The following is a 19,870-nucleotide window of genomic DNA, read 5'->3' as shown; positions in this document are numbered from 1 at the left end:
CCTGATTAATTTGAATTGCATTTCCAACTTTGATGTGCTATATATTAGTGCCTTTAATTAATATCACTTGCATGTGACAAGAAAACATGTATTATTTAAATCTATTTAACATGCTTTGAAATTAATTTGATCAAAGGCCTGTTGATATCAGCTGGTGGTCAAAAAGGCCTTCGGGGAAGGGCTTTAGGATCCGCTCTCTGAATGGTGGCCGATTAGGAAAAGGGGAGATGCAACGAGACCTGGGTGTCATGGTACACCAGTCATTGAAAGTAGGCATGCAGGTGCAGCAGGCAGTGAAGAAAGCGAAGGAACTACAAGGGGTGGTGAAAAACGCGCAGCACATCATAGGTGCCCCGCTCCCTGCCATGGATGCCCTCCACCGAAAACGGTGTCTGAGACGGGCTGGGAAGATCATCAAAGACCCCTCACACCCCAACCATGGACTGTTTGCCCTCCTCCCATCAGGGAGGCGGTACAGGAGCCTCAGGTCACGTACTAGTAGGATGAGGAACAGCTTCTACAACAACACAATCACACTGCTGAACTCGGAGTCCCGACGATAGATTTCTCTGGTCCCTCCGTCCCCTTTGTTTAATTATTCTGTATTTCCTGATTATTCTGTATCTTCCCTCTTTCTATTTTCTTTGTTTTCTTTATGTACAACTACTACGGACTGACGCAAAACTGCATTTCGTTGTACTGATACTTGTATCTGTGCGATGACATTAAAGCTGAATTGAAAAAATGTTAGCATTCATAGCAAAAGGATTTGAGTATAGGAGCAGGGAGGTTCTACTGCAGTTGTGCAGAGCCTTGGTGAGACCACAACTGGAGTATTGCGTACAGTTTTGGTCTCCTAATCTTAGGAAAGACATTCTTGCCATAGAGGGAGTACAGAGAAGGTTCACCAGACTGATTCCTGGGATGGCAGGACTTCCATATGAAGAAACACTGGATAGACTCGACTTGTACTCGCTGGAATTTAGAAGATTGAGGGGGGGATCTTATAGAAACGTACAAAATTCTTAAGGGGTTGGACAGGCTAGATGCAGGAAGATTGTTCCCGATGTTGGGGAAGTCCAGAACAAGGGGTCATAGTTTAAGGATAAGGGGGAAGTCTTTTAGGACCGATATGAGAAGAAAAAAAATTCACACAGAGAGTGGTGAATCTGTTGAATTCTCTGCCACAGAAAGTAGTTGAGGCCAGTTCATTGGCTATATTTAAGAGGGAGTTGGATGTGGCCCTTGTGGCTAAAGGGATCAGGGGGTATGGAGAGAAGGCAGATACAGGAGACTGAGTTGGATGATCAGCCATCAGGCTCGAAGAGCCAAATGGCCTACTCCTGCACCTATTTTCTATGTTTCTACCAAGTCTGGACTTGGTACATAGAATTGTCATGGAAAAGGATCCGGACCTACTGGTTACCGAAATTAAGTGCAACTTTGGGAAAAGCACAGAGGAAAAATACAAGGAGTGGTGGATTGTCAAGTCATAATCTCGTAATTACCTTTTACCTCTATGGTATATAGACACACTGAACTTTTATCTCCTGTTCTGTATTATGTTTACATATTCTGTTGTGCTGCAGCAAGCTAGAATTTCATTGTCCTATTTGGGACACACGACAATAAAACTCTTGACTCTTGAAAAGAAAAATTGAAATATTGGTCTGACCTCAACAGAACTGAAGGTTCATCTATGATCAGCATAGTTTTGGGGAACGCTAGTATATTTATAGTTTAGATTCCATAGAGCAAGCAAACCATTAAAAAAAATGCAGCTAGAGAGACTAAATCCATTTTTAAAGAACCTAACATATCTGCACTATATTATGATATAGAATGTGAACATTAAAACTCAGGGGTATTCACTTATTTGACATCTCATTGTTGGCAATTGTTCAGAAGTTCTACTTTTTTTTTGCTCTATTGTATCTATGGTGATTGTTTTTCTGGGAACAAGAAATAAAGTCTTGGCAATTCAATCAAGTTCATGGAGCATTCTATAAATTGTTTAACTTGTGTGGATGGTTTACACTCACTGGAGTTACTATGAATAGCAACAGTGGAGTTGCTATGAATGTCCAAACAATGTCAAAGTACAACTGACAGTTTAAGCATGTCAAATAATTTTAAAACATTACAAACAATACTTTAAAATGAAGCTTTTATTACAAATGTCAGGTTAAAAAACAAATAACCAAGAGTTTTAGAAGAAAATCATGATTATTGATCTAATAAGTTTGAAGATAACTCCTGAATTTTGCTAAGAACCTCCCAAATTCCAATTCTGAATAAGGAGACCTCATCTTAAAAAAAATAAAATCATACTTTTAAATCAAGGCACACATAGTCCTGGTATGTATTTTCAGCATTCTTATTTTATTTACTCCTTTAAATTCCTAAAATTGGTCAACACCTCTTCAGGCACCTCAAGGTTTCACTAGATCACACCAAAAGTGTGTTAACTATGTCTGTCTGTGCCCCATATTTATTTGTGCTTTGTGAAGCTGGTCAACATTTGGGTATCAAGGTAGGAATGTCAGTATGCACAAGACACAAGCTGGTACCTATATAAATCCAAAATGTTATTTGCTGGTGATAGGATAAATACTTTGGATAAATGCTATTTTGCAAGTACGCTTCGCACATTTTAGCAAATCATGTTCATTATATACTCTTCCAATAAGGCCAACAATTGGTACTTGCACAGCAATCTATACATTTGTCCTTACACAAAGCTTTTCCTCCATATTAAAAAGTGATAGGCATGTCTATGGCAGAATATATAATTTATAGCATATTCCTGATGTTGCTTTCTTTGGCAGAAAACTCTCATTTGAAATGAGCTCCTCTTAGTTAGACTGACCTGGTATGACCTTACAATTATTTTCAGCAACCACGACCTCTACTTTAGCTTATATTTTAACAAACTACATTCATCTTTTCAAATATGTCTTAAAAATAAACACTAATTAATTAAGGAAGAGCATGACTGACAGAAATGACAAATAGAGAGAAATCGACAAAGATATTAAGCTATAAGGATAGAGAACAAAACTCAACTAAAGCTACCATGTTGTTTTGAGACTAGCGAGTAGATGATTCCCTTCACATATTCTTCCAATCGCCAGGATCCAATCACTAATATTTTACAAATTTAATCATCATACATATAGGGTCGGGTGGTCATGTGCTGCTGATGTTGTTTAACTAAAGGATGCACGTTTCCTAGTTTATCACAACCTAGTGCCGGCATCTTTGCAAAAATGAGAATTTACTCGCCACAATGCATTTAAAATTATGACAGAGTCCGATTAAAACAGTCAACATCTTCAATATTAATGCACAAGTAGTTTCTTTTGGATCAGGCTAAAAATATTTTATAAAATGACACTTTTTTTTAACCCATTTCATCCATAATAAAAGCTACAGTATACAATAATCGTTACACAAAGAAACTATGATCCTTTTGTTGACCTATAAGAAAGGAATTTGCATTTGGGCGTCATCTTCAGAGTTGTTTCATGCAATTAATATTTTGGAGGGCAGTATTTTTTACACACGTTCTTAATATCACATAATATAAAAACATTGACATCCCTACCCCAAATAGAACTAGTATTAACTAAAGGTTACACAAAAAAGCTGATAAACTTTATTAACTAAATCCTGATCTAGAAAATTCACTGACTCCTGTTATGGAAAAAGGGTGTTCCAATAATGGGATGGTGAAACAAATTTTGAAAAGGCCACAGCTGAACATATCTTTGCAGCTTATAGGCTCAGTGGGAGCTGGCCAGTATGCAAGAAAATGAAGCAAAGTGAAAAATGTGGAAATTAAAGGGGGGGGGGGGGGGGGGAAGAAATAGTGCTATGAACTTTATTTGTCATTAAACTATATTAAATTATTTTACTGTCCACTGAACTTATTGTAAATACTTGGGGCGAATTTTAACTGTGTTCATCAATGGGCTTTATTGGAGCCACATACATTTCAAAAGTTTCTCAACATGAAACAAAAATAAAAAATAAAAACAATGATATCTTATTTGTATATAGTTTACAAGTATTGCAGAGAAAAAAAGCTGATTAATAAATTATAAAACCCCCAAATTATGTTAGTTATGGATTTAATTTCCAAATCCCAATTTTCCCCTCTAAAAAGTACTGATTCGCCGTTTTCATAATGGCCATTGGTCTTTTATGTTGCACGTCAAAATGTCCCAATGAGTTTGACAATGACCATCGTAAAAAGCATTCAATAAGAGTAACCAAAATCACGAGTGAATTCTATGCTGACCCTCAGTTGAAACCCTTCCTTGTGTTTCCAGTAGTAATTGCAGAATAGCAAGTCAGAAGATGAAACACTGTAATTTTCCACCTCAATACAAGGCAACAAGGTCAATTTTAATGCCTACGACTTAAATCTACCAAGTTCACATTGGGCACTTCAATTTGATTTTATGATAAAGGTTCACTATCCAGGCCAACAAAAGGAATATAGAAATCTTCACAACCAAAATTGCATTCACTTAAACCTGCAGACTGATTTTACAAAGAAAAATAAATGAACATAGATATTCCAGAAGATAATACAACTACAAGGCCAATATTTAACAGTATTTTAATCCTGGGGCTCTCTTGAAGCATTTCTTTGCAAATGCGTTCGTCTTCTACAGTATTTATCGCTACTGTATCTGTCACATCATAATTTTTTAGTCCACAAATACAGTCAATAACTTTCCACCACTTGCTTCTTTCCAGTTGAGGTTCCTCTTTAGTTTCTTGGTCCACAGAGGTTTGACCATTTAAATAACCATCATTTGTAGTCAGTGCTTCGATGTTGGATGGGGAACACAAAGATTTGGAATCATCACTTCCAGGCATTAATAGAACTAATTCTATTCCATCAGTATCCTTGCGATTACAATCAGATTTATCCGTGCATGTGGTACTCCCGTTATATTCAGACACCGTTCGATTCTCTATTTTATTCGATTCATCTGCCTGGGAGCTTTTAATGTTGTCCAAGTCTTTTAATGACCAGAATGTGGTATTTCGAGTATATTCTTTCGGAAGAGCAGGTGTCAGCAGACTCACAACGACTGCTGTAATGATGGTGCTCCAAAATAGAACTGTTGCCACATACATATAGTGAATGTTTCTGATAAAGCTCGGTCTTGTGTCAGGCTGATCACAGTCTGGCACTTGATAAACAAAAGCAAGAATCAAGCGGATTATTCCCATCATCGATCCAAGTAGCCCTCCACAGAAAGCCCCCTGCTCGTTACAGCGTGTCCAGAAAATACCAAGTAGGAACACTGCTGCCACAGGCGGTGTGAGATAATCTGCTACCTCTTGGATGTAGAGATACATTTGTCCTCCTTGCATCTCTACAATTATAGGAACCCAGGCAATACTTATGCCCACCATGAAGATAACAAATAAGCGACCAACCACCATAAGTTCTCGAGAGCTGGCAACTTTTCGAAGATGCTTGTAGATGTCAAGGGTGAATATTGTGCTGGCACTATTGAATATAGAATCCAAATCACTCATTAAGGCTGCAATCATGACCGCCATCATGAGGCCACGAAGGCCTGCCGGTAAGATTCCCAACACCAGGCGTGGGTATGCAATATTTGAGCAACCTGCACTGCTACCACATACTTGCATGCAGTGTTCTGGATTAATGCAAATAACCTCATCGGTAAAGAGAATCCTGGAAATCATCCCCGGAATGACTATGATAAACATGGGCAAAAGTTTCAGAAAACCAGCCATCAGAGTGGCTCCTTTGGCATGAGCGATGTTCTTTGCTGCCAAGACTCGTTGCACAATGACTTGATCAGCGCACCAATACCAACCAGAAGCTGGTGTTTGACCCAACAGAAAACCAGGCCAAGGAATATCCTCATCAGTTGGTTCACGCAGCATCTTCAGAGAATCTTCTTTTGGGTGAATATGGCAAGTGTTCGTAGAACTTAGATTGAAGGAAGAAATTATGGCAGTAACATTTGGTGAGGCGAGCATGTATTTTCGTCTCATTTCCTCAAAGCCTCCAACCTTGACCATACCGACAACCATCAGTGTTAAAGCTCCACCAATCATAAGAACGGCCTGCATGACATCCGTGTAGATGACAGCCACAAGTCCTCCTGTGACAGTTAATACTGCAGTCAATCCAATCAAAATGATGATAGAAATATATAGATCCCAACCCAGTGATGCTCGGATGAACAGTGCACCGGCATACAAGTCCACAGAAAGCTTGGTGAAAACATATAATAGTAAAAACAACAAAGCAAAATAAATCTTTAATCTGCTACCACCATAACGTTTGTAAAGGTACTGTGGCATGGTGAACACACCAGATCTAATATAGACTGGGATAAAGACCCAACCTAATAACTGCAAAAGTAACACTGCATTGAACTCCCAAGCTCCCACTGCAAAACCACTGGCTGCTCCAGATCCTGCTAAACCAATAAAGTGTTCACTGCCAATATTGCTCACAAACAATGAAGCACCTATTGCCACCCAGGTCATGGAGCGTCCTGCAAGAAAGTACCCACTCACGGTACTTCTGTTGGATTTCCACATTGCAAAAAACCCAATGCTCAATACAAGAACAAAATAACATCCTACAACAGCCAAGTCAGCTGGTTCCATAAAGCCAAACATTTTTATAATAGGTTAGATTCAGCCGTGTACAGAAAAGGATGCCAGACAACAGCAAGGTACGTTATGGTTGCTAATGAAACACAAAAAAAAAAAATCAGTAAGGAGTGGCAAAATATTTGTCCTTTGGTTTGCTGCCTTGATTGAACCTGCAGGATTCCAGTTCTACAGGACTGGGATGCTTTATATTTATCTTGTTAACTTCACTTCTGACTATTTCTCATGCTCTTTTAAGCAGCATTCCACAAGATTGGCACAGCTTAAATTGTTGGTGTTGAAATTCTTAGCTGTTGCTGAGAGGTCTAGTAAGGCCTAGAGTTACACTCCTGCAAGACAGCAAAGACAAAAGACAAAAAAAATAAAATTAGAATTGCACTTATTAGGTTCATTACCGGAAAAGAAATAGAATACATGTAAATTCTCTCAATGACTAATGACATACGAAAGTGAAAAGGCTAAAGAAAAAAACGGTTTCCAAAATGGAACGGTTGAAAGCCTACGATGAGTATTATTACTCATCGTAGACTTCTTGAACCCGACAATCTGCTCTCATGTGAATCAGGGACATGAGGGCAAATGCGCTTAAGTGGCATAAATAGATCTGGATCAGATGCAAACCAAGTAACTTTATGGTAGATTTTAAGGATTTTCTTATCACAAAACAAACTGAGTGGCCCAATCCCAAACATTACAAATACCATATACATGGGTTCTGAAGCCACAGTTCAAACAATTTGTTTTGAGCAATCCTCAAAGACATTTTCAACAAATGAGCAGTGGCAAAAAAAAATTTTTTTTAAAGACTGATCCAGATAATTATGCCACTAGATTTAAAACAACTTACCAAGTTGGATTTGTACAAAAATGTGTACACTTTCATCGCCCGGCAAAAACACGAAGCAGCCCAAATTCAAGGCACAGAGAAAGGGTTGCTCTATGCTCAACATACTGAAATATTCAAAATAAAGTCAGATCGTGTGACTTTGGGGAAAAAAAAAAATGCTAATACTTAAAGGTTCAATTGGTCACAGTGGAGGAACGAACCACCACTCTGCACCAAATCCAAAAATGACACACAAAACATAACCTTGCAAGATATCTGACAAAAATGTTAGAAAGTGGCACCTAATAAACAGATTTTGGAATTGCGAGCTATTTGCTTTACCCAACTAAAAATACCACGTTGTTGATGACCATTATGGAATTTCTGCAAAGCAGAGAAGATTCAAAAATAAATCATTCGGTGTTTTAGAGTGTTTTAATATCAAACACCAGGAGTGCATGGTAAATGTACATGCCATTTCTGTACTCCAATTTAAAGTTCCATATTTTGCAGTTTAAAATTCTCCGTTTTAACAATGTAAATACAACACAGTTTTTTAGAGGTAAAAGCAGGGATAGAGTTTTGCTATACATTGAGAATTACATAATGATGTATGTACAATACTCCATATTCAATCTATAGTCTGTGAAAAATTGGCTACAATTCACCTCAATGCCACAAAAAGATGGGGAGCTGATTGTGTGGGGGAGGGGAGGGGTGGGTGGGGACAGCACTGCAAGGGTGAAGCTCCAGAATGATCTGGTGGGTTGGGTCAATAATGAACCAAATTTCCTCTCCTGATTATTAATCAACGATCCCATATCAAAAAGTGCATAAAACCAGCAGTAGGTTATCTGCTGAATCGAATCTTGCCAAAGTTAAATGTGTCCTTCCCATGCCAGGATCACATCAATTGTTCATCTCTTTCGACAACGGGATGAATTCCAGATGGGATTACTGGACAGCAATCAGGAGAAAATTGGTTTTCTTTCCTTTGCCCACCATGATGACATGGAGACCAACTGTACTGCATCACCCTAACCGTAGTTCAGATCTAGCTTGGAGACCAGTGATCAAATCTGAAAGCTTCCGATCTGTACAGCTCAATCACACTATTATTTCATGGGGCAATTCCATGAAATGTTGCAAGAATTATAGATAAAATGTTATTTAAAAATCCTTCAAATTGCATTTAGACAGATAGCAAGATAAATTTATGTAGTAGTGTTAATGTAACGGCTGCCTAACTGATGTAAAAAACCTTAATCATAAAGTGCATTTGTATAAAACTTTACCACAGCGGAGTGTTACTAGTAAACGGTTAGAAGATATATCTACTCACGTATGCAGAAAGGAGAAACCACGGGTTTTCCAAAAGATTTGCACTTCTGAAGTTCAAGTGAGGCACATGAATGGTGCAGGTATCCTAAGCTTACAGTTGCACTGTTAGTACCAGTGACAGCAATGCACCTTTAACATAAGTGCTGGAGTAATTGCATTCAAGAGGCTAAATGATCCATTGCCACCATCAAATGTAGTGTGCATGTCATGGCTCCATTTTAGTTTTCTACAAAGCTACCATTCATACCCCTATAGTTACAGGACAAAACCATATATTAAAGTGCAATTAACACCCCAACTTTTTGAATTTCTCCCTAATCACTATATAGAGACGCATTTTTGACATGTATTACCATCAACTCTGACAAATTGACTAATATTCCAAACTGCAGCTAGTCATTTCTGACAATATTGTTGTGAAAGTTCTTTGGACATGGTTTCAGCAAAATTAATATCCAACTACTAAATATGGAAATGTATATCTACAAAACACCATTATGCTTCTTGCAAGATAGAGAATTATTATTTCAGTGGCCAATAAAATTGTCTGCTTTTTGTAAATACAAATTATGATTTTGTTAATTATTTTACAAAATCACAGTTTTTTAAATAAATTTCAGTAGAATGCCCACACGTGTGCTCAAAATGTCTGGCTTTTTTTTAATAAATACTTTTTTTAAACAATATCCAAATGTGTCGAATACGAGGAAATTAATTTGTTTCTCTCTCCAGAATTTAACTAAAAACATCCACAATCATACCACAACCCTCGCAAACACGTCTAAAATTTTACAATTTCGAGCGATGAAACTAGCAGAGCACAATAATATTGAGTAGCAAACCAGACAATTTCCAGCATCCACACTTGTATAATTACATGTGTGAATTAGAAAGTTGCTGTCCAATGTCAGCTGCTCTGAAACCTTTGGCAGCCATGAAGCTGCGGCACTGACCAATAAATGCTAGAAGACGTAAACCTTCCCATTCTGGCAAAGCTAAATTTAATATAATGATTAACTACTGCCAAATAAACTCTGAAAATGTACTTTTAGCTAATTCCATCACAATGTAGTTAGCATTTTATTTTCACTTTCCCCGACCACCATATCTAGCATCTTTCCCATCTTCACTTTCTGAATCTGGTTTTACACCAACTTGTTCTATTTCTTAGTTTGGAATATACATTTGGCATTACAAAAAAATGCATCTTTGCTGTATAGTTTTGCTTTAAAGACATCTAGTTGCTTGTTTATTCAAGTCCCCAAGTCTCCATAAGTTGCTGTACAGATGCCCATGAAAGGTTTAAGCAAGGATAAGCCTAATTTGTTCAGAGAGCTGTTTTCAATATCCTCTGTTCTCAACATGTCCTCATTTACACTCATGTCATTAAGTTAGGAACTTGGTGAATTAATAATTTGTTTTTAAACAATAAGTTTGCTTAGCTTTTTTATTTTACTAGTGTAATTCATTATCCCTACTACTAATTTACCATATTATAGATCTCTGCAACGCTGCTTTGACTGTTTGGTGATTCACAGAGCTATAACTTATCCAAAGCCTTGTAGAATTAAGCACTGCCCACTCCTAATGAAGATATTACACATTCTCCTACCAAACCAACGCTGCCTAAAAAAACCCAATGACAGTTACTAGTTCATCTGATTCCTTGTTTAGTTGGTTATAGGTTTCTCCAGAACCTCATTACCCCAATCTCATCTGAAGAAGGGTCTCGACCTGAAACGTCACTCATTCCTTCTCTCCAGGGATGCTGCCTGTCCTGCTTAGTTACTTCAGCATTTTGTCTCTCATCTTTAACTGTTGTGTTTATCATATCTAAATTTAGTAACCATGAACGTTGGCAGATTGCTGAATCATGCAAGGTAGCCTTTCCCATTAAAATGTTTACATACAAACTAATTTTACCCTTTTATGGCTTACCCCTTTATTTTGCTTACCATCTATACCCAGGAACTTTTACAACATTATTGAATGACTCAAGAAAGGGTGATGTTTGGGCCAGACTTATTCTTAATGATAAAATTTAAATCTGTCAGTAGTTGCAAATATTAGTACTATACATGAGAATATTTTCACATATGGCTGAACTAGCTGGAAGGAGAAAAACTCATTATCTGACCTAATTTCTCCATTTCACTGATTCAATCCATCTCAGCTATTCAAACTTCTATAGTAATTTGCATTCCTTTCACTACTTTTATGGAATTTTGAAGCAATTTTTAAAATATCCTTACATTCCCATTTTTTAAGGAAAAACTACAAAATTCTACTAATCCCACCCCTCTCTGTATCATCTTACAAATTTGTTTATAAAATCTTAGTTAACATATATTTAACAATTAATTACCTGGTAATCTTTCTACTTTGATAGTGTCCTGTAGTATAATGATCTTCCTCCACCTTGGTTTCTCAATTAAAAATTATCGAGACTATATTAAATTAACAAGCTTTCTGGGAAAAAGTTAAATATTTTAGAAATAACTTAGAATCTGTTTTTTTCCCCATTTTGCTTGGACACTAATCTAGCAAAAATGAATGCAATTCTATGATATAGCATCTAAGTAATGTGTTTAGGCTGCATACAGTTATTGTATATTCAGCACACCTACCTGCAGGTACAGGTGCACAACCTTTTATCCGAAAGCCTTGGGACCAGACACTTGTCGGATTTCGGACATTTTCGGATTTCCGAATGGAAGATTTTTAGCGTAGATTAGGAAGGTAGCGCGGGCGGCTTGAAAAGTCTGGAGCGGCTGCCTCCTCCCCGGAGACCGGGGAATCATTGTAAATCATTGCATAAATGTTAGTCAGTTAGTTTGGAGGGATTTTATGTGGTGGGTGGTGGGGGTAAAGGGAGAAACTTTGATTCTTAGTCCCCTACCTGGTCGGCGATTCCCAACATCGCGGAGCTGGGGGCTCCGTCCGGCCGCGGGCAGCGCCGGTTGGAGCTCCGACCCTGGCAACTCTACCCCTGGCTGCGAGGCGCTCCAAATCCAGCGCCGCCCGCCCACCCACAGCCCCAGCTCCACGAATGTTGGGAGTCGGCGGCCACAGCACTCCGGAGCTTACCGCACGGCAACCCGGTAAGGCATTGCCCGCTCCCCGCTGGTATCCCAGCGCTGCAACGCCGCCGACTCCCAACATTCGCGGAGCTGGGGCTGCGGGCGTCCGGCCGCGGGCGGCGGTGGATTTGGAGCGCCTCGCAGACAGGGGTAGAGTTGCCGGGGTCGGAGCTACAACCGGCGCCGCCTGCGGCCGGACGCCCGCAGCCCCAGCTGGGAGTTGGCGGCCACAGCGCTGCGGACCTTACTGCACGGCGACCCGGTAAGGCATTGACCGCTCCCCGCCTCTCTGACCAGGTAGGGGACTAAGAATTAAAGTTTACCCCTTCACCCCCCCTTCACATAAAAGCCCTCCAAACTAACTGACTAACATTTAAGCAATGATTTACAGATGTTTAAGTGTCTCCCCGGTCTCCGGGGAGGAGGCAGCTGCTACAGTAGTACAGACCTGGGTTAACCGTGGGTCGTTTCGGGTCAAGTTTGGCGCCAAACGCGAACTTTGGTGTGCAGACGACATCCTGGAAAAATGGACGGTTTTCCGAGTTTTTCGGTTTCTGGAACACCGGATAAAAGGTTGTGCACCTGTACCACTCTAGCACACACACTGCAGAGAGAATATTAGCTATTATACAATAAACAATGGCCAAGTTAACATGTTCAACTTTATCAACATTTTGCACCCTACATAAATATTCCCTTTCGAGACATCTTTTCCTGGTTTATCAAATTGATAAAGCACTACTTTCAAGTTTCAAACCACGCAGCAATTCAGCACCAACAAATTACTTTTTATATTTTGTAGAACCCAATACTGTAATTTGTAATTATAGTAATCTGAAAAGTATACCTATTTCCAGCCAATTCACGAGCAAAATGGACACTCTGATGGGAAATAAAAATCTTGCCATGAACATTTCAAATGGAATACAGTTTAAAAAACATTTGCTTCCATTAAGTTTTAACTGACAAATATATTTGTCAAAACATACCATCTCTCCACTGATTTAATTCCATGGCCTGGGCTGCTTTTGGACAAGTTATGTTGGGGCTAGTATATAGAGATAAAAGGTAGCTACAAGAAAAGCTGCTGGGTAAGAAGCCAGATCACAACCAGAAGGATTCAATTTCCTTACTGTCAGCCATGACATATCTTTACACCACATTTGTACATTGTTTTGATAAGACCCTTGTACACAAGGATCTACAAGCCGCAAACTTTAAACCAATTACGGAAATAAATCCAAAAAAGGTAAATTTTCACTTACGGAAATAAAAATCCACAAGGTAAAGTTTACTGTCAACATATTTTTGTACCAAGACCCTTGTACACAAGGATCTACAAGCCGCAAACTTTAAACCAATTACGGAAATAAATCCAAAAAGGTAAAGTTCAATTTAGTATCAACCCTGAACATTATTTCCAATTCTGATTAGGTTTTGTACTTTTCGGTTCTCATGACTACTGGAAATAAAAGCATTATTGTTCTATTCAACTCCTAAATGTGGCTATAATTCTTACTGAGAAATCAATGTGAAAGCAGGAATTTATCAATTGTCAAGGTGTTTATAACCACATTTTTGGCCCAGGCAAAAGCAAATGTTTCAGAGAAGTTATTTAAACCTGGAAAAATAGACGTAAATGTTTCTCTTAACTTCTAGGATCACCTCATTTTATTCTGCTCCCAAATTAAAACTGTATAACCAACCCCTTAATGGAGAAGAGAAGAAAATAATCCTCTGGTTTGTTCATTGTAACACAGCACAGACAATCTTTCATACACCCGACACACCCCAATATTGATTCAACCTTAGTTCGCAGGCTTACTAAATGCTTAATAAATACACCCTTTCTAGTTTCCTTAATGCAAAGTGGGAGACTGATAATGAAGGATAAACTGCCCCAGGAAGAATAATGTGCGTTATCACCCCAAGGAGCTCAACTTTTCATCATAATTGATGATTTAGATGAAAGAACTACCAATTTTTGCAGATCATGCGTTATTAGGAGGAACATTAGTTGAATTGTGAGCAGGAAGTTACAATAGACAATAATCAATAGACAATAAGTGCAAGAATAGGCCATTCAGCCCTTTGAGTCAGCACCGTAACCAGTACAAACAATGATAACACAGAGCAAGTGGGGGAAATTTCAGAGAAGGGGGATCAAGTCATGCAAGAGGTAATCCATTTTGGATGCAAATGGATAATTGTTTTTTAAATAAAATCTGGAAGTGTAGAGGATCAAAGACTCAAGTCCACAAACCATAAAAAGCTTGTAGGCAGATAAGTAATCAAGAGATTTATTGATAGAATGAAATATTTTACTCCCATGAAGATGCCTCTGCAACAGAGGATGAAGTTATGGTTCAGTTGCATAGACCCGTGGTCAGCTCCCCAGATGGGTCTCTAAAGGTTAAACTGTTAAAATAACTTAAGGGCGAAATGAATTCCTTTGCTGGAGGAAATCATTAACAAAACGTCAGTCTTAAAATTAGTTGGGCTACTCCGCAGACACATTGTCCCAGCTAATCCTACAAGAGGTACAAATCTGGAACTTTGTCAGTGTTGAATCTGCAAAGATTTTGGTGAAGCAATGGAATCAAAGAATACGGTGCAAATGAAATGCTGATCAGCCACCTATTAAAAGTTTTTGATCTGGAGAATTGTTTTTTCAGCTGAAATGCCTTAGCTAGGAATGGAATAAGATAACTGCAATGGGAACATCCATTGAACAGGAAAACGTTTTAACTGCAGTGATTTAAAAAGTGTACTTTGAAAAATACAATACCTTCATTTTCAGTAAAAAATAATGCATTATGTAGCATATGAATCAGATACTTTTCCATGTGCATCTCAATTCAACTGAAATAACTTACACCCATAATAAAGATCCAAATTGTACATAATCAATTGCAAATTATTCAATTCAGCACTTACCTGCCCCAAAATTGCAAGCAAGAAAGAACAGTAGATTCCTATTGATACGTTAGTTTCTAGCATTTGTCAAAACATTGATATCTTCTGAAATTATCACCTTAAATGAATCTTTCAAAAGTTAGCATTGTAGGAACAAAAAAAACATTGGCGACAAATTTCTATTCTCTATAATCATAGTGGAATCCGGTTAAAGGGGGAAAATGTCTTTGCCCCAACTGATTTGCCAGGTCATAAACAATTACAGTAAAAGTATTTTTGCATAAAAGTTTTGCTTTTTTTGGACTAATCTGCCGAATGTCAAAATTAATTGTTCAGGTTATAAAGACAGTTTTATTGGTTTAGGTAATGCCTGTGTGCCTAAATTAATACATTAGTTTATCAGTTTTCATATAATTTTATAATTAAATATGTTGGTCACTGCAACTTGCAACACACCGCACAAGGTTTGAAAATCATTCCTCTGATCAACATCAAAAAAAGATGACGATCCGGACCAAAGAGGGCCTTGACCCGAAACGCCCCCCTTTCCTTCTCTACAGAGATGCTGCCTGTCCCGCTGAGTTACAGCAGCAGTTTGTGTCTACCTAAAAAGTTGATGAGATGGATTTGAAACTCTTACTGCAAGTGAATCTGAAAATTGTTTCTGGCCTTTTCGATCCCACTTATCCCTATGAACGATTGCAATCATGACATGCCGTGAAGATTTCCATATAACAGGGTTCCACCATATGGTACTACTAGATAACTTACCTGCTTCCAGAGATTTAAAAAAAACATTCAGAATATGTAGTAGTTCTAAAGGCTAGAATTTATTGCCAATCACCAAATGTCAGTGAGAAGGTGGTGGGTGAGCTGCCTTCTTGAACCAATGCAATCTCACAATCTACTGCCAGGAGTATTTAGGTCGTTTTTTTACCCAAAAGGTGGAATGGTGTACAACCTGGTGGGGAGTATTTGCAGCTTCTGGTGCATTTGCTCTTTCTGATTATGTCAGCCAGGTAACATTTTTTAAATTTAAAAAAATTGGTAACTTGCAGCAAGCAGTGCACCTTGTTGATCGTACACACAAAGTCATTATGTGTCACTGATAGAGGGACAAGTGTTTTGAAGACAAAATCCCAACCGTAAACCGAAATGGGTCTTCGCAGAATAAATAGCATAATTTCCGTCAGAGCTGGCAACGCATGATTCTAAAGTTGACAAAACATTTTATATACAAAGTAGTAAATATCTTTATTACTCGTGACACCCTGTATACCACCACCACAATTAAAAAGTTAACTTTTGCAGAGCGAATGAGTGTAATGTCCCTGCTAAGATTCATGTAATAGCGATCACATCACAAACTTACAAGATAACTGTTTAATCAAGACGTTTAGTTTTGCCAGATAGTTCGAGTTTAATGTCATTCAAAAAATAAAACAGAAACTTCAAATGGAAAGGAGGATCTAGACGTTTCGTTTAATCGCTCTGGAGACAGGTTGACCCACAATAATCTTAAAAGAGGTCGAGAGGAGAGGGTAGACACAAAATGTTGGAGTAACTCAACGGGACAGGCAGCATCTCTGCAGATAAGGAATGGGAATAGGCGACCCTTCTTCGGGGAGAAGCAGTTTTTGGCTCCAAAGCATTTAATTTTTGTTATAAATTTTGAAAAAAATTAAAAAGCGAAATAAATGGCATCAAGTCCCAACATGGGGAGGGAGAGGTATTGATCTCGGATAGGATAAGGAGAGGTGGGATTGAGATTGGTGGGCAGCAGAGAGCGGTTTCTTCAACTTATCTCTGTCCACAAGTGTCCACATGAACAGCAGCAACAAGATGTGGCCTGGGTGGCCTCACACCCACCCCCCTTGGACTATGACAACCCCCCCACCACCACCACACACACACATTTATAAAAAAATAAACACCCTCCATTCAAAAGGTGTCAAGGGCAGCGGCGGTGGAGGCGGCAGCAGCAGCAACAGCAGGCTCTCGCGTTTATAGTCGGCCAACGCTTTCCTTCAATGAACGGGGGAGGAGGGAGGGGGGGGAGCGGGAAGATGGCGACTGGTTTTATTTGGCTTTTTTTCCTGCTCTCTCTCTCGCTCTCCCGCCCGCCCCCCGTGTGCGTGCGTGTGTGAACACTCACCCGCTGCATGGCTTTCATAATCAATGCTAGTTCGTATCTGGGCATGTTGTGGCTCGGCAGCGCTGCGACCTCGTGTCCTTTATACCGCGGGCCCGCGTTTAGTCGCCTCCCACACAGACGATCTTTCCCCGCTTGACGGCCGCCGGCCCGCCTCCCCTCTTAAAGGCGCACTCCCACCCAAGCTCAGCTGTATGATCTTTGCTCCAGTCCCCTTGTAGCACGGCACCACAGAGAGTCACAGAGTGAGGGACACACCGGCCAACACCGGCCAACTATGCCCCAGCTACACTAGTCCCACCTGCCTGCGCTTGGTCCATATCCCTCCAAACCTGTCATATCCATGGACCCTTTTAACGTTGGGATGGTCCCTGCCTCAACTACAGTGCCCTCCATAATGTTTGGGACAAAGACCCATCATTTATATATTTGCCTCTGTACTCCACAATATGAGATTTGTAATAGAAAAAAAATCACATGTGGTTAAAGCGCATGTTGACAGGTTTTATTATTGGGAGGTACACAAAAAAGCTGCAGAAACTCAGCGGGTGCAGCAGCATCTATGGAGCGAAGGAAATAGGCAATGTTTCGGGCCGAAACCCTTCATTATAGGGAGGTTGCACGCAGTTGAGGTCACGACCCGTGACCCACACTGTTGCCACGCAACGCCAACTGGAGTACACACTGTGAACTGCAAGTAAGCATTTACTATGGCTGGCAGCCCTTCTGGCCCACTCTCGGACCCCGGGCCGTCTATCCCGTGGCCGGGGGTGGGAGGAGGAGGAGGCTGTCGGGGAAGAAGAGGTCGGGGTGTCGGTGCAGCACGGTCAGTGACTCTGGGTGGGCGGAGGGAGCAGACCGTCCCCAACTCTGCAGCAGCTGACGTTGCCCAGAGCCGCGGCTCCCGCCGGCCCCGGCCGCTCCCGCCAGCCCCGCTCCCGCCGGCCCCACCCCCTCCCGCCAGTCCCGGCCCCACCCGTTCCCGCCCGTTCCCGCCGGTCCCGCGTGTGGGAGCAGCCGACCCATAGCCCGTGACAGTGCGGCCCCCAGAGGGAGACGGGACGGAGGGTGGGCGTGGCTGCTGACCCCGGGGGGAGAGTGGGGGCTGTCCTGAGGGATGCGCACCTTTGGCCGCTTACACCTTGGTGCTCGGGTTCAGAGCAAAGATACCGATACCTTCCTGCTTTCAATGACAGTACTCACAAATATTTATAGTGCAAAAAATGACAATTTCAGCGGTTTTTAACCGGTAAGGTGTGCGTTCCGGGATGTTAACAGTGTGTGCTGAGGCAGCCATGCCCTCCTCATGAATTGAGCTGCTCCGTGCCTCACGCCCTTTGACCCGATTATCTTGCGTGCAACCCCCCTAGAGGGGATTTGTATACATTTTGGTGTCACCATGTAGAAATTACAGCTTTTACATAGTCTTTACAAGAAATAATGTTTATACATAGTCCCTCTTCCCCCCCCCCCCCAATTTCAGGGCACCATAATGTTTGAGACACATGGCTAATGGCTTCACATGTGTTTGTCATTGCCCAGGGGTGTTTAATTGCCTCCTTAATGCAGATAGAGCTCTCAGCACCTAGTCTTTCCTCCAGTCTTTCCATCACCTTTGAAAACTTTTATTGCTGTTTATCAGCATGAGGACAAAGTTGTGCCAACGAAAGTCAAAGCCATTATGAGACTGAGAAATAAGAATAAAACTGTTAGAGACATCAGCCAACCCTTAGGCTTACCAAAATCAACTGTTTGTAACATCATTAAGAAGAAGTACTTAAAAGAGCAACTACAGTTCTGGAAAAAAGGTCTTGTGTGACGGATGAGACAAATATTAACATATCTGAGTGATAGTAAGAACAAAGTATGGAGGAGAGAAGGAGCTGCCCAAGAACCAAAGCATACCACCTCTTCTATGAAACACAGTGGTGGGGGTGTTATGACCTGGGCATGTATGGCTGCTGAAGGTACTGGCTCACTTATCTTCTTTGATGATACAGCTGCTGATGGTAGTAGCATAATTAATTCTGAACTGTATAGACACATCCTATCTGATCCTACCTAAAGAAATTCCTCCTCATCTCCTTCCTAAAGGAATGTCCTTTAATTCTGAGGCTGTGACCTCTGGTCCTGGACTCTCCCACTAGTGGAGAGAGTAGATGGGGTTGGAGGAGGTGCAAGTGAGGGGTGGAACTTTAGATGTATAGTATAGAAGTTGTGTGGTCATGTTGCAGTTGTATAAGACGCTGGTGAGACCACATTTAGAGTATTGTGTTCATGTTATAGGAAAGATATTGTCAAGCCTGAAACGGTTCAAGGAAGATTTACGAGGATGCTGCCAGGACTAGAGGGTCTGTGCTATAGGGAGAGTTTGAATAGGGTGGGTCTCTATTCCTTGGAGTGCAGAAGGATGAAGGGTGATTTTATAGAGGTGTATAAGATCATGAGAGGAATAGATTGGGTAGATGCACAGAGTCTCTTTCCCAAGAGTAGGGGAATTGTGGGCCAGAGGACATACATTACTCTCCATAATGTTTGGGACAAAGACCCATCATTTTTTTTATTTGTTTCTGTACTCCACAATTTGAGATTTGTAATAGAAAAAATTGCATGTGGTTAAAGTGCACATTGTCAGATTTTATTAAAGGCCATTTTTATACATTTTGGTTTAACCATGCTGTTTATCAACATGAGGACAAAAGTTGTGCCAATGAAAGTCAAAGAAACCATTATGAGACTGGGAAACAAGAATAAAACTGTTAGAGACATCAGCCAAAACTTAGGCTTACCAAAATCAACTGTTTGGAACATCATTAAGATGAAAGAGAGCACTGGTGAGCTTACTATCGCAAAGGGACTGGCAGGCCAAGGAAG

At 40.3% G+C, this 19,870-nt stretch overlaps 2 protein-coding genes across 4 annotated transcripts in view; both read right to left on the bottom strand.

Annotated features, from left to right (window-relative positions):
* Positions 1 to 17,157, bottom strand: part of mrps6 (mitochondrial ribosomal protein S6) — a 65,055-nt gene extending 47,898 nt beyond the window's left edge. Inside the window, exon 1 of the mRNA XM_055645217.1 lies at positions 17,000 to 17,157. Coding sequence (XP_055501192.1) covers positions 17,000 to 17,044 — 45 coding nt within the window. The 5' untranslated portion in view covers positions 17,045 to 17,157. The remainder of the gene's footprint in view (positions 1 to 16,999) is intronic.
* LOC129703034 (sodium/myo-inositol cotransporter-like) lies at positions 1,883 to 17,122 on the bottom strand. Of its 3 annotated transcripts, XM_055645216.1 has the most exons (3): positions 11,214 to 11,621; positions 8,850 to 9,097; positions 1,883 to 7,010 (listed from the first exon to the last, which is right to left on the bottom strand). In XM_055645216.1, exon 3 carries the CDS (start codon positions 6,685 to 6,687, stop codon positions 4,555 to 4,557), a length of 2,133 nt encoding a protein of 710 aa, XP_055501191.1. In that variant the 5' UTR covers positions 6,688 to 7,010; positions 8,850 to 9,097; positions 11,214 to 11,621; the 3' UTR covers positions 1,883 to 4,554. The 3 variants fall into 3 exon arrangements, with proteins under 3 accessions (XP_055501191.1, XP_055501189.1, XP_055501190.1); XM_055645214.1 differs by lacking the exons at positions 8,850 to 9,097; positions 11,214 to 11,621 and adding an exon at positions 17,000 to 17,122; XM_055645215.1 differs by lacking the exon at positions 11,214 to 11,621 and having other exon boundaries at positions 8,850 to 11,198.
* Positions 17,158 to 19,870: the final 2,713 nt, after the last annotated feature.

This window comes from Leucoraja erinacea, chromosome 13 (assembly GCF_028641065.1).
Source record: "Leucoraja erinacea ecotype New England chromosome 13, Leri_hhj_1, whole genome shotgun sequence".
NCBI lineage: Eukaryota > Metazoa > Chordata > Chondrichthyes > Rajiformes > Rajidae > Leucoraja > Leucoraja erinaceus.
This window is presented reverse-complemented; position numbering and strand designations above follow the sequence as displayed.

What these genes read in the sequence shown, in the direction of transcription:
- LOC129703034 (XM_055645214.1), bottom strand. Translation starts at nt 6,687, where the DNA reads ATGTTTGGCTTTATGGAACCAGCTGACTTGGCTGTTGTAGGATGTTAT.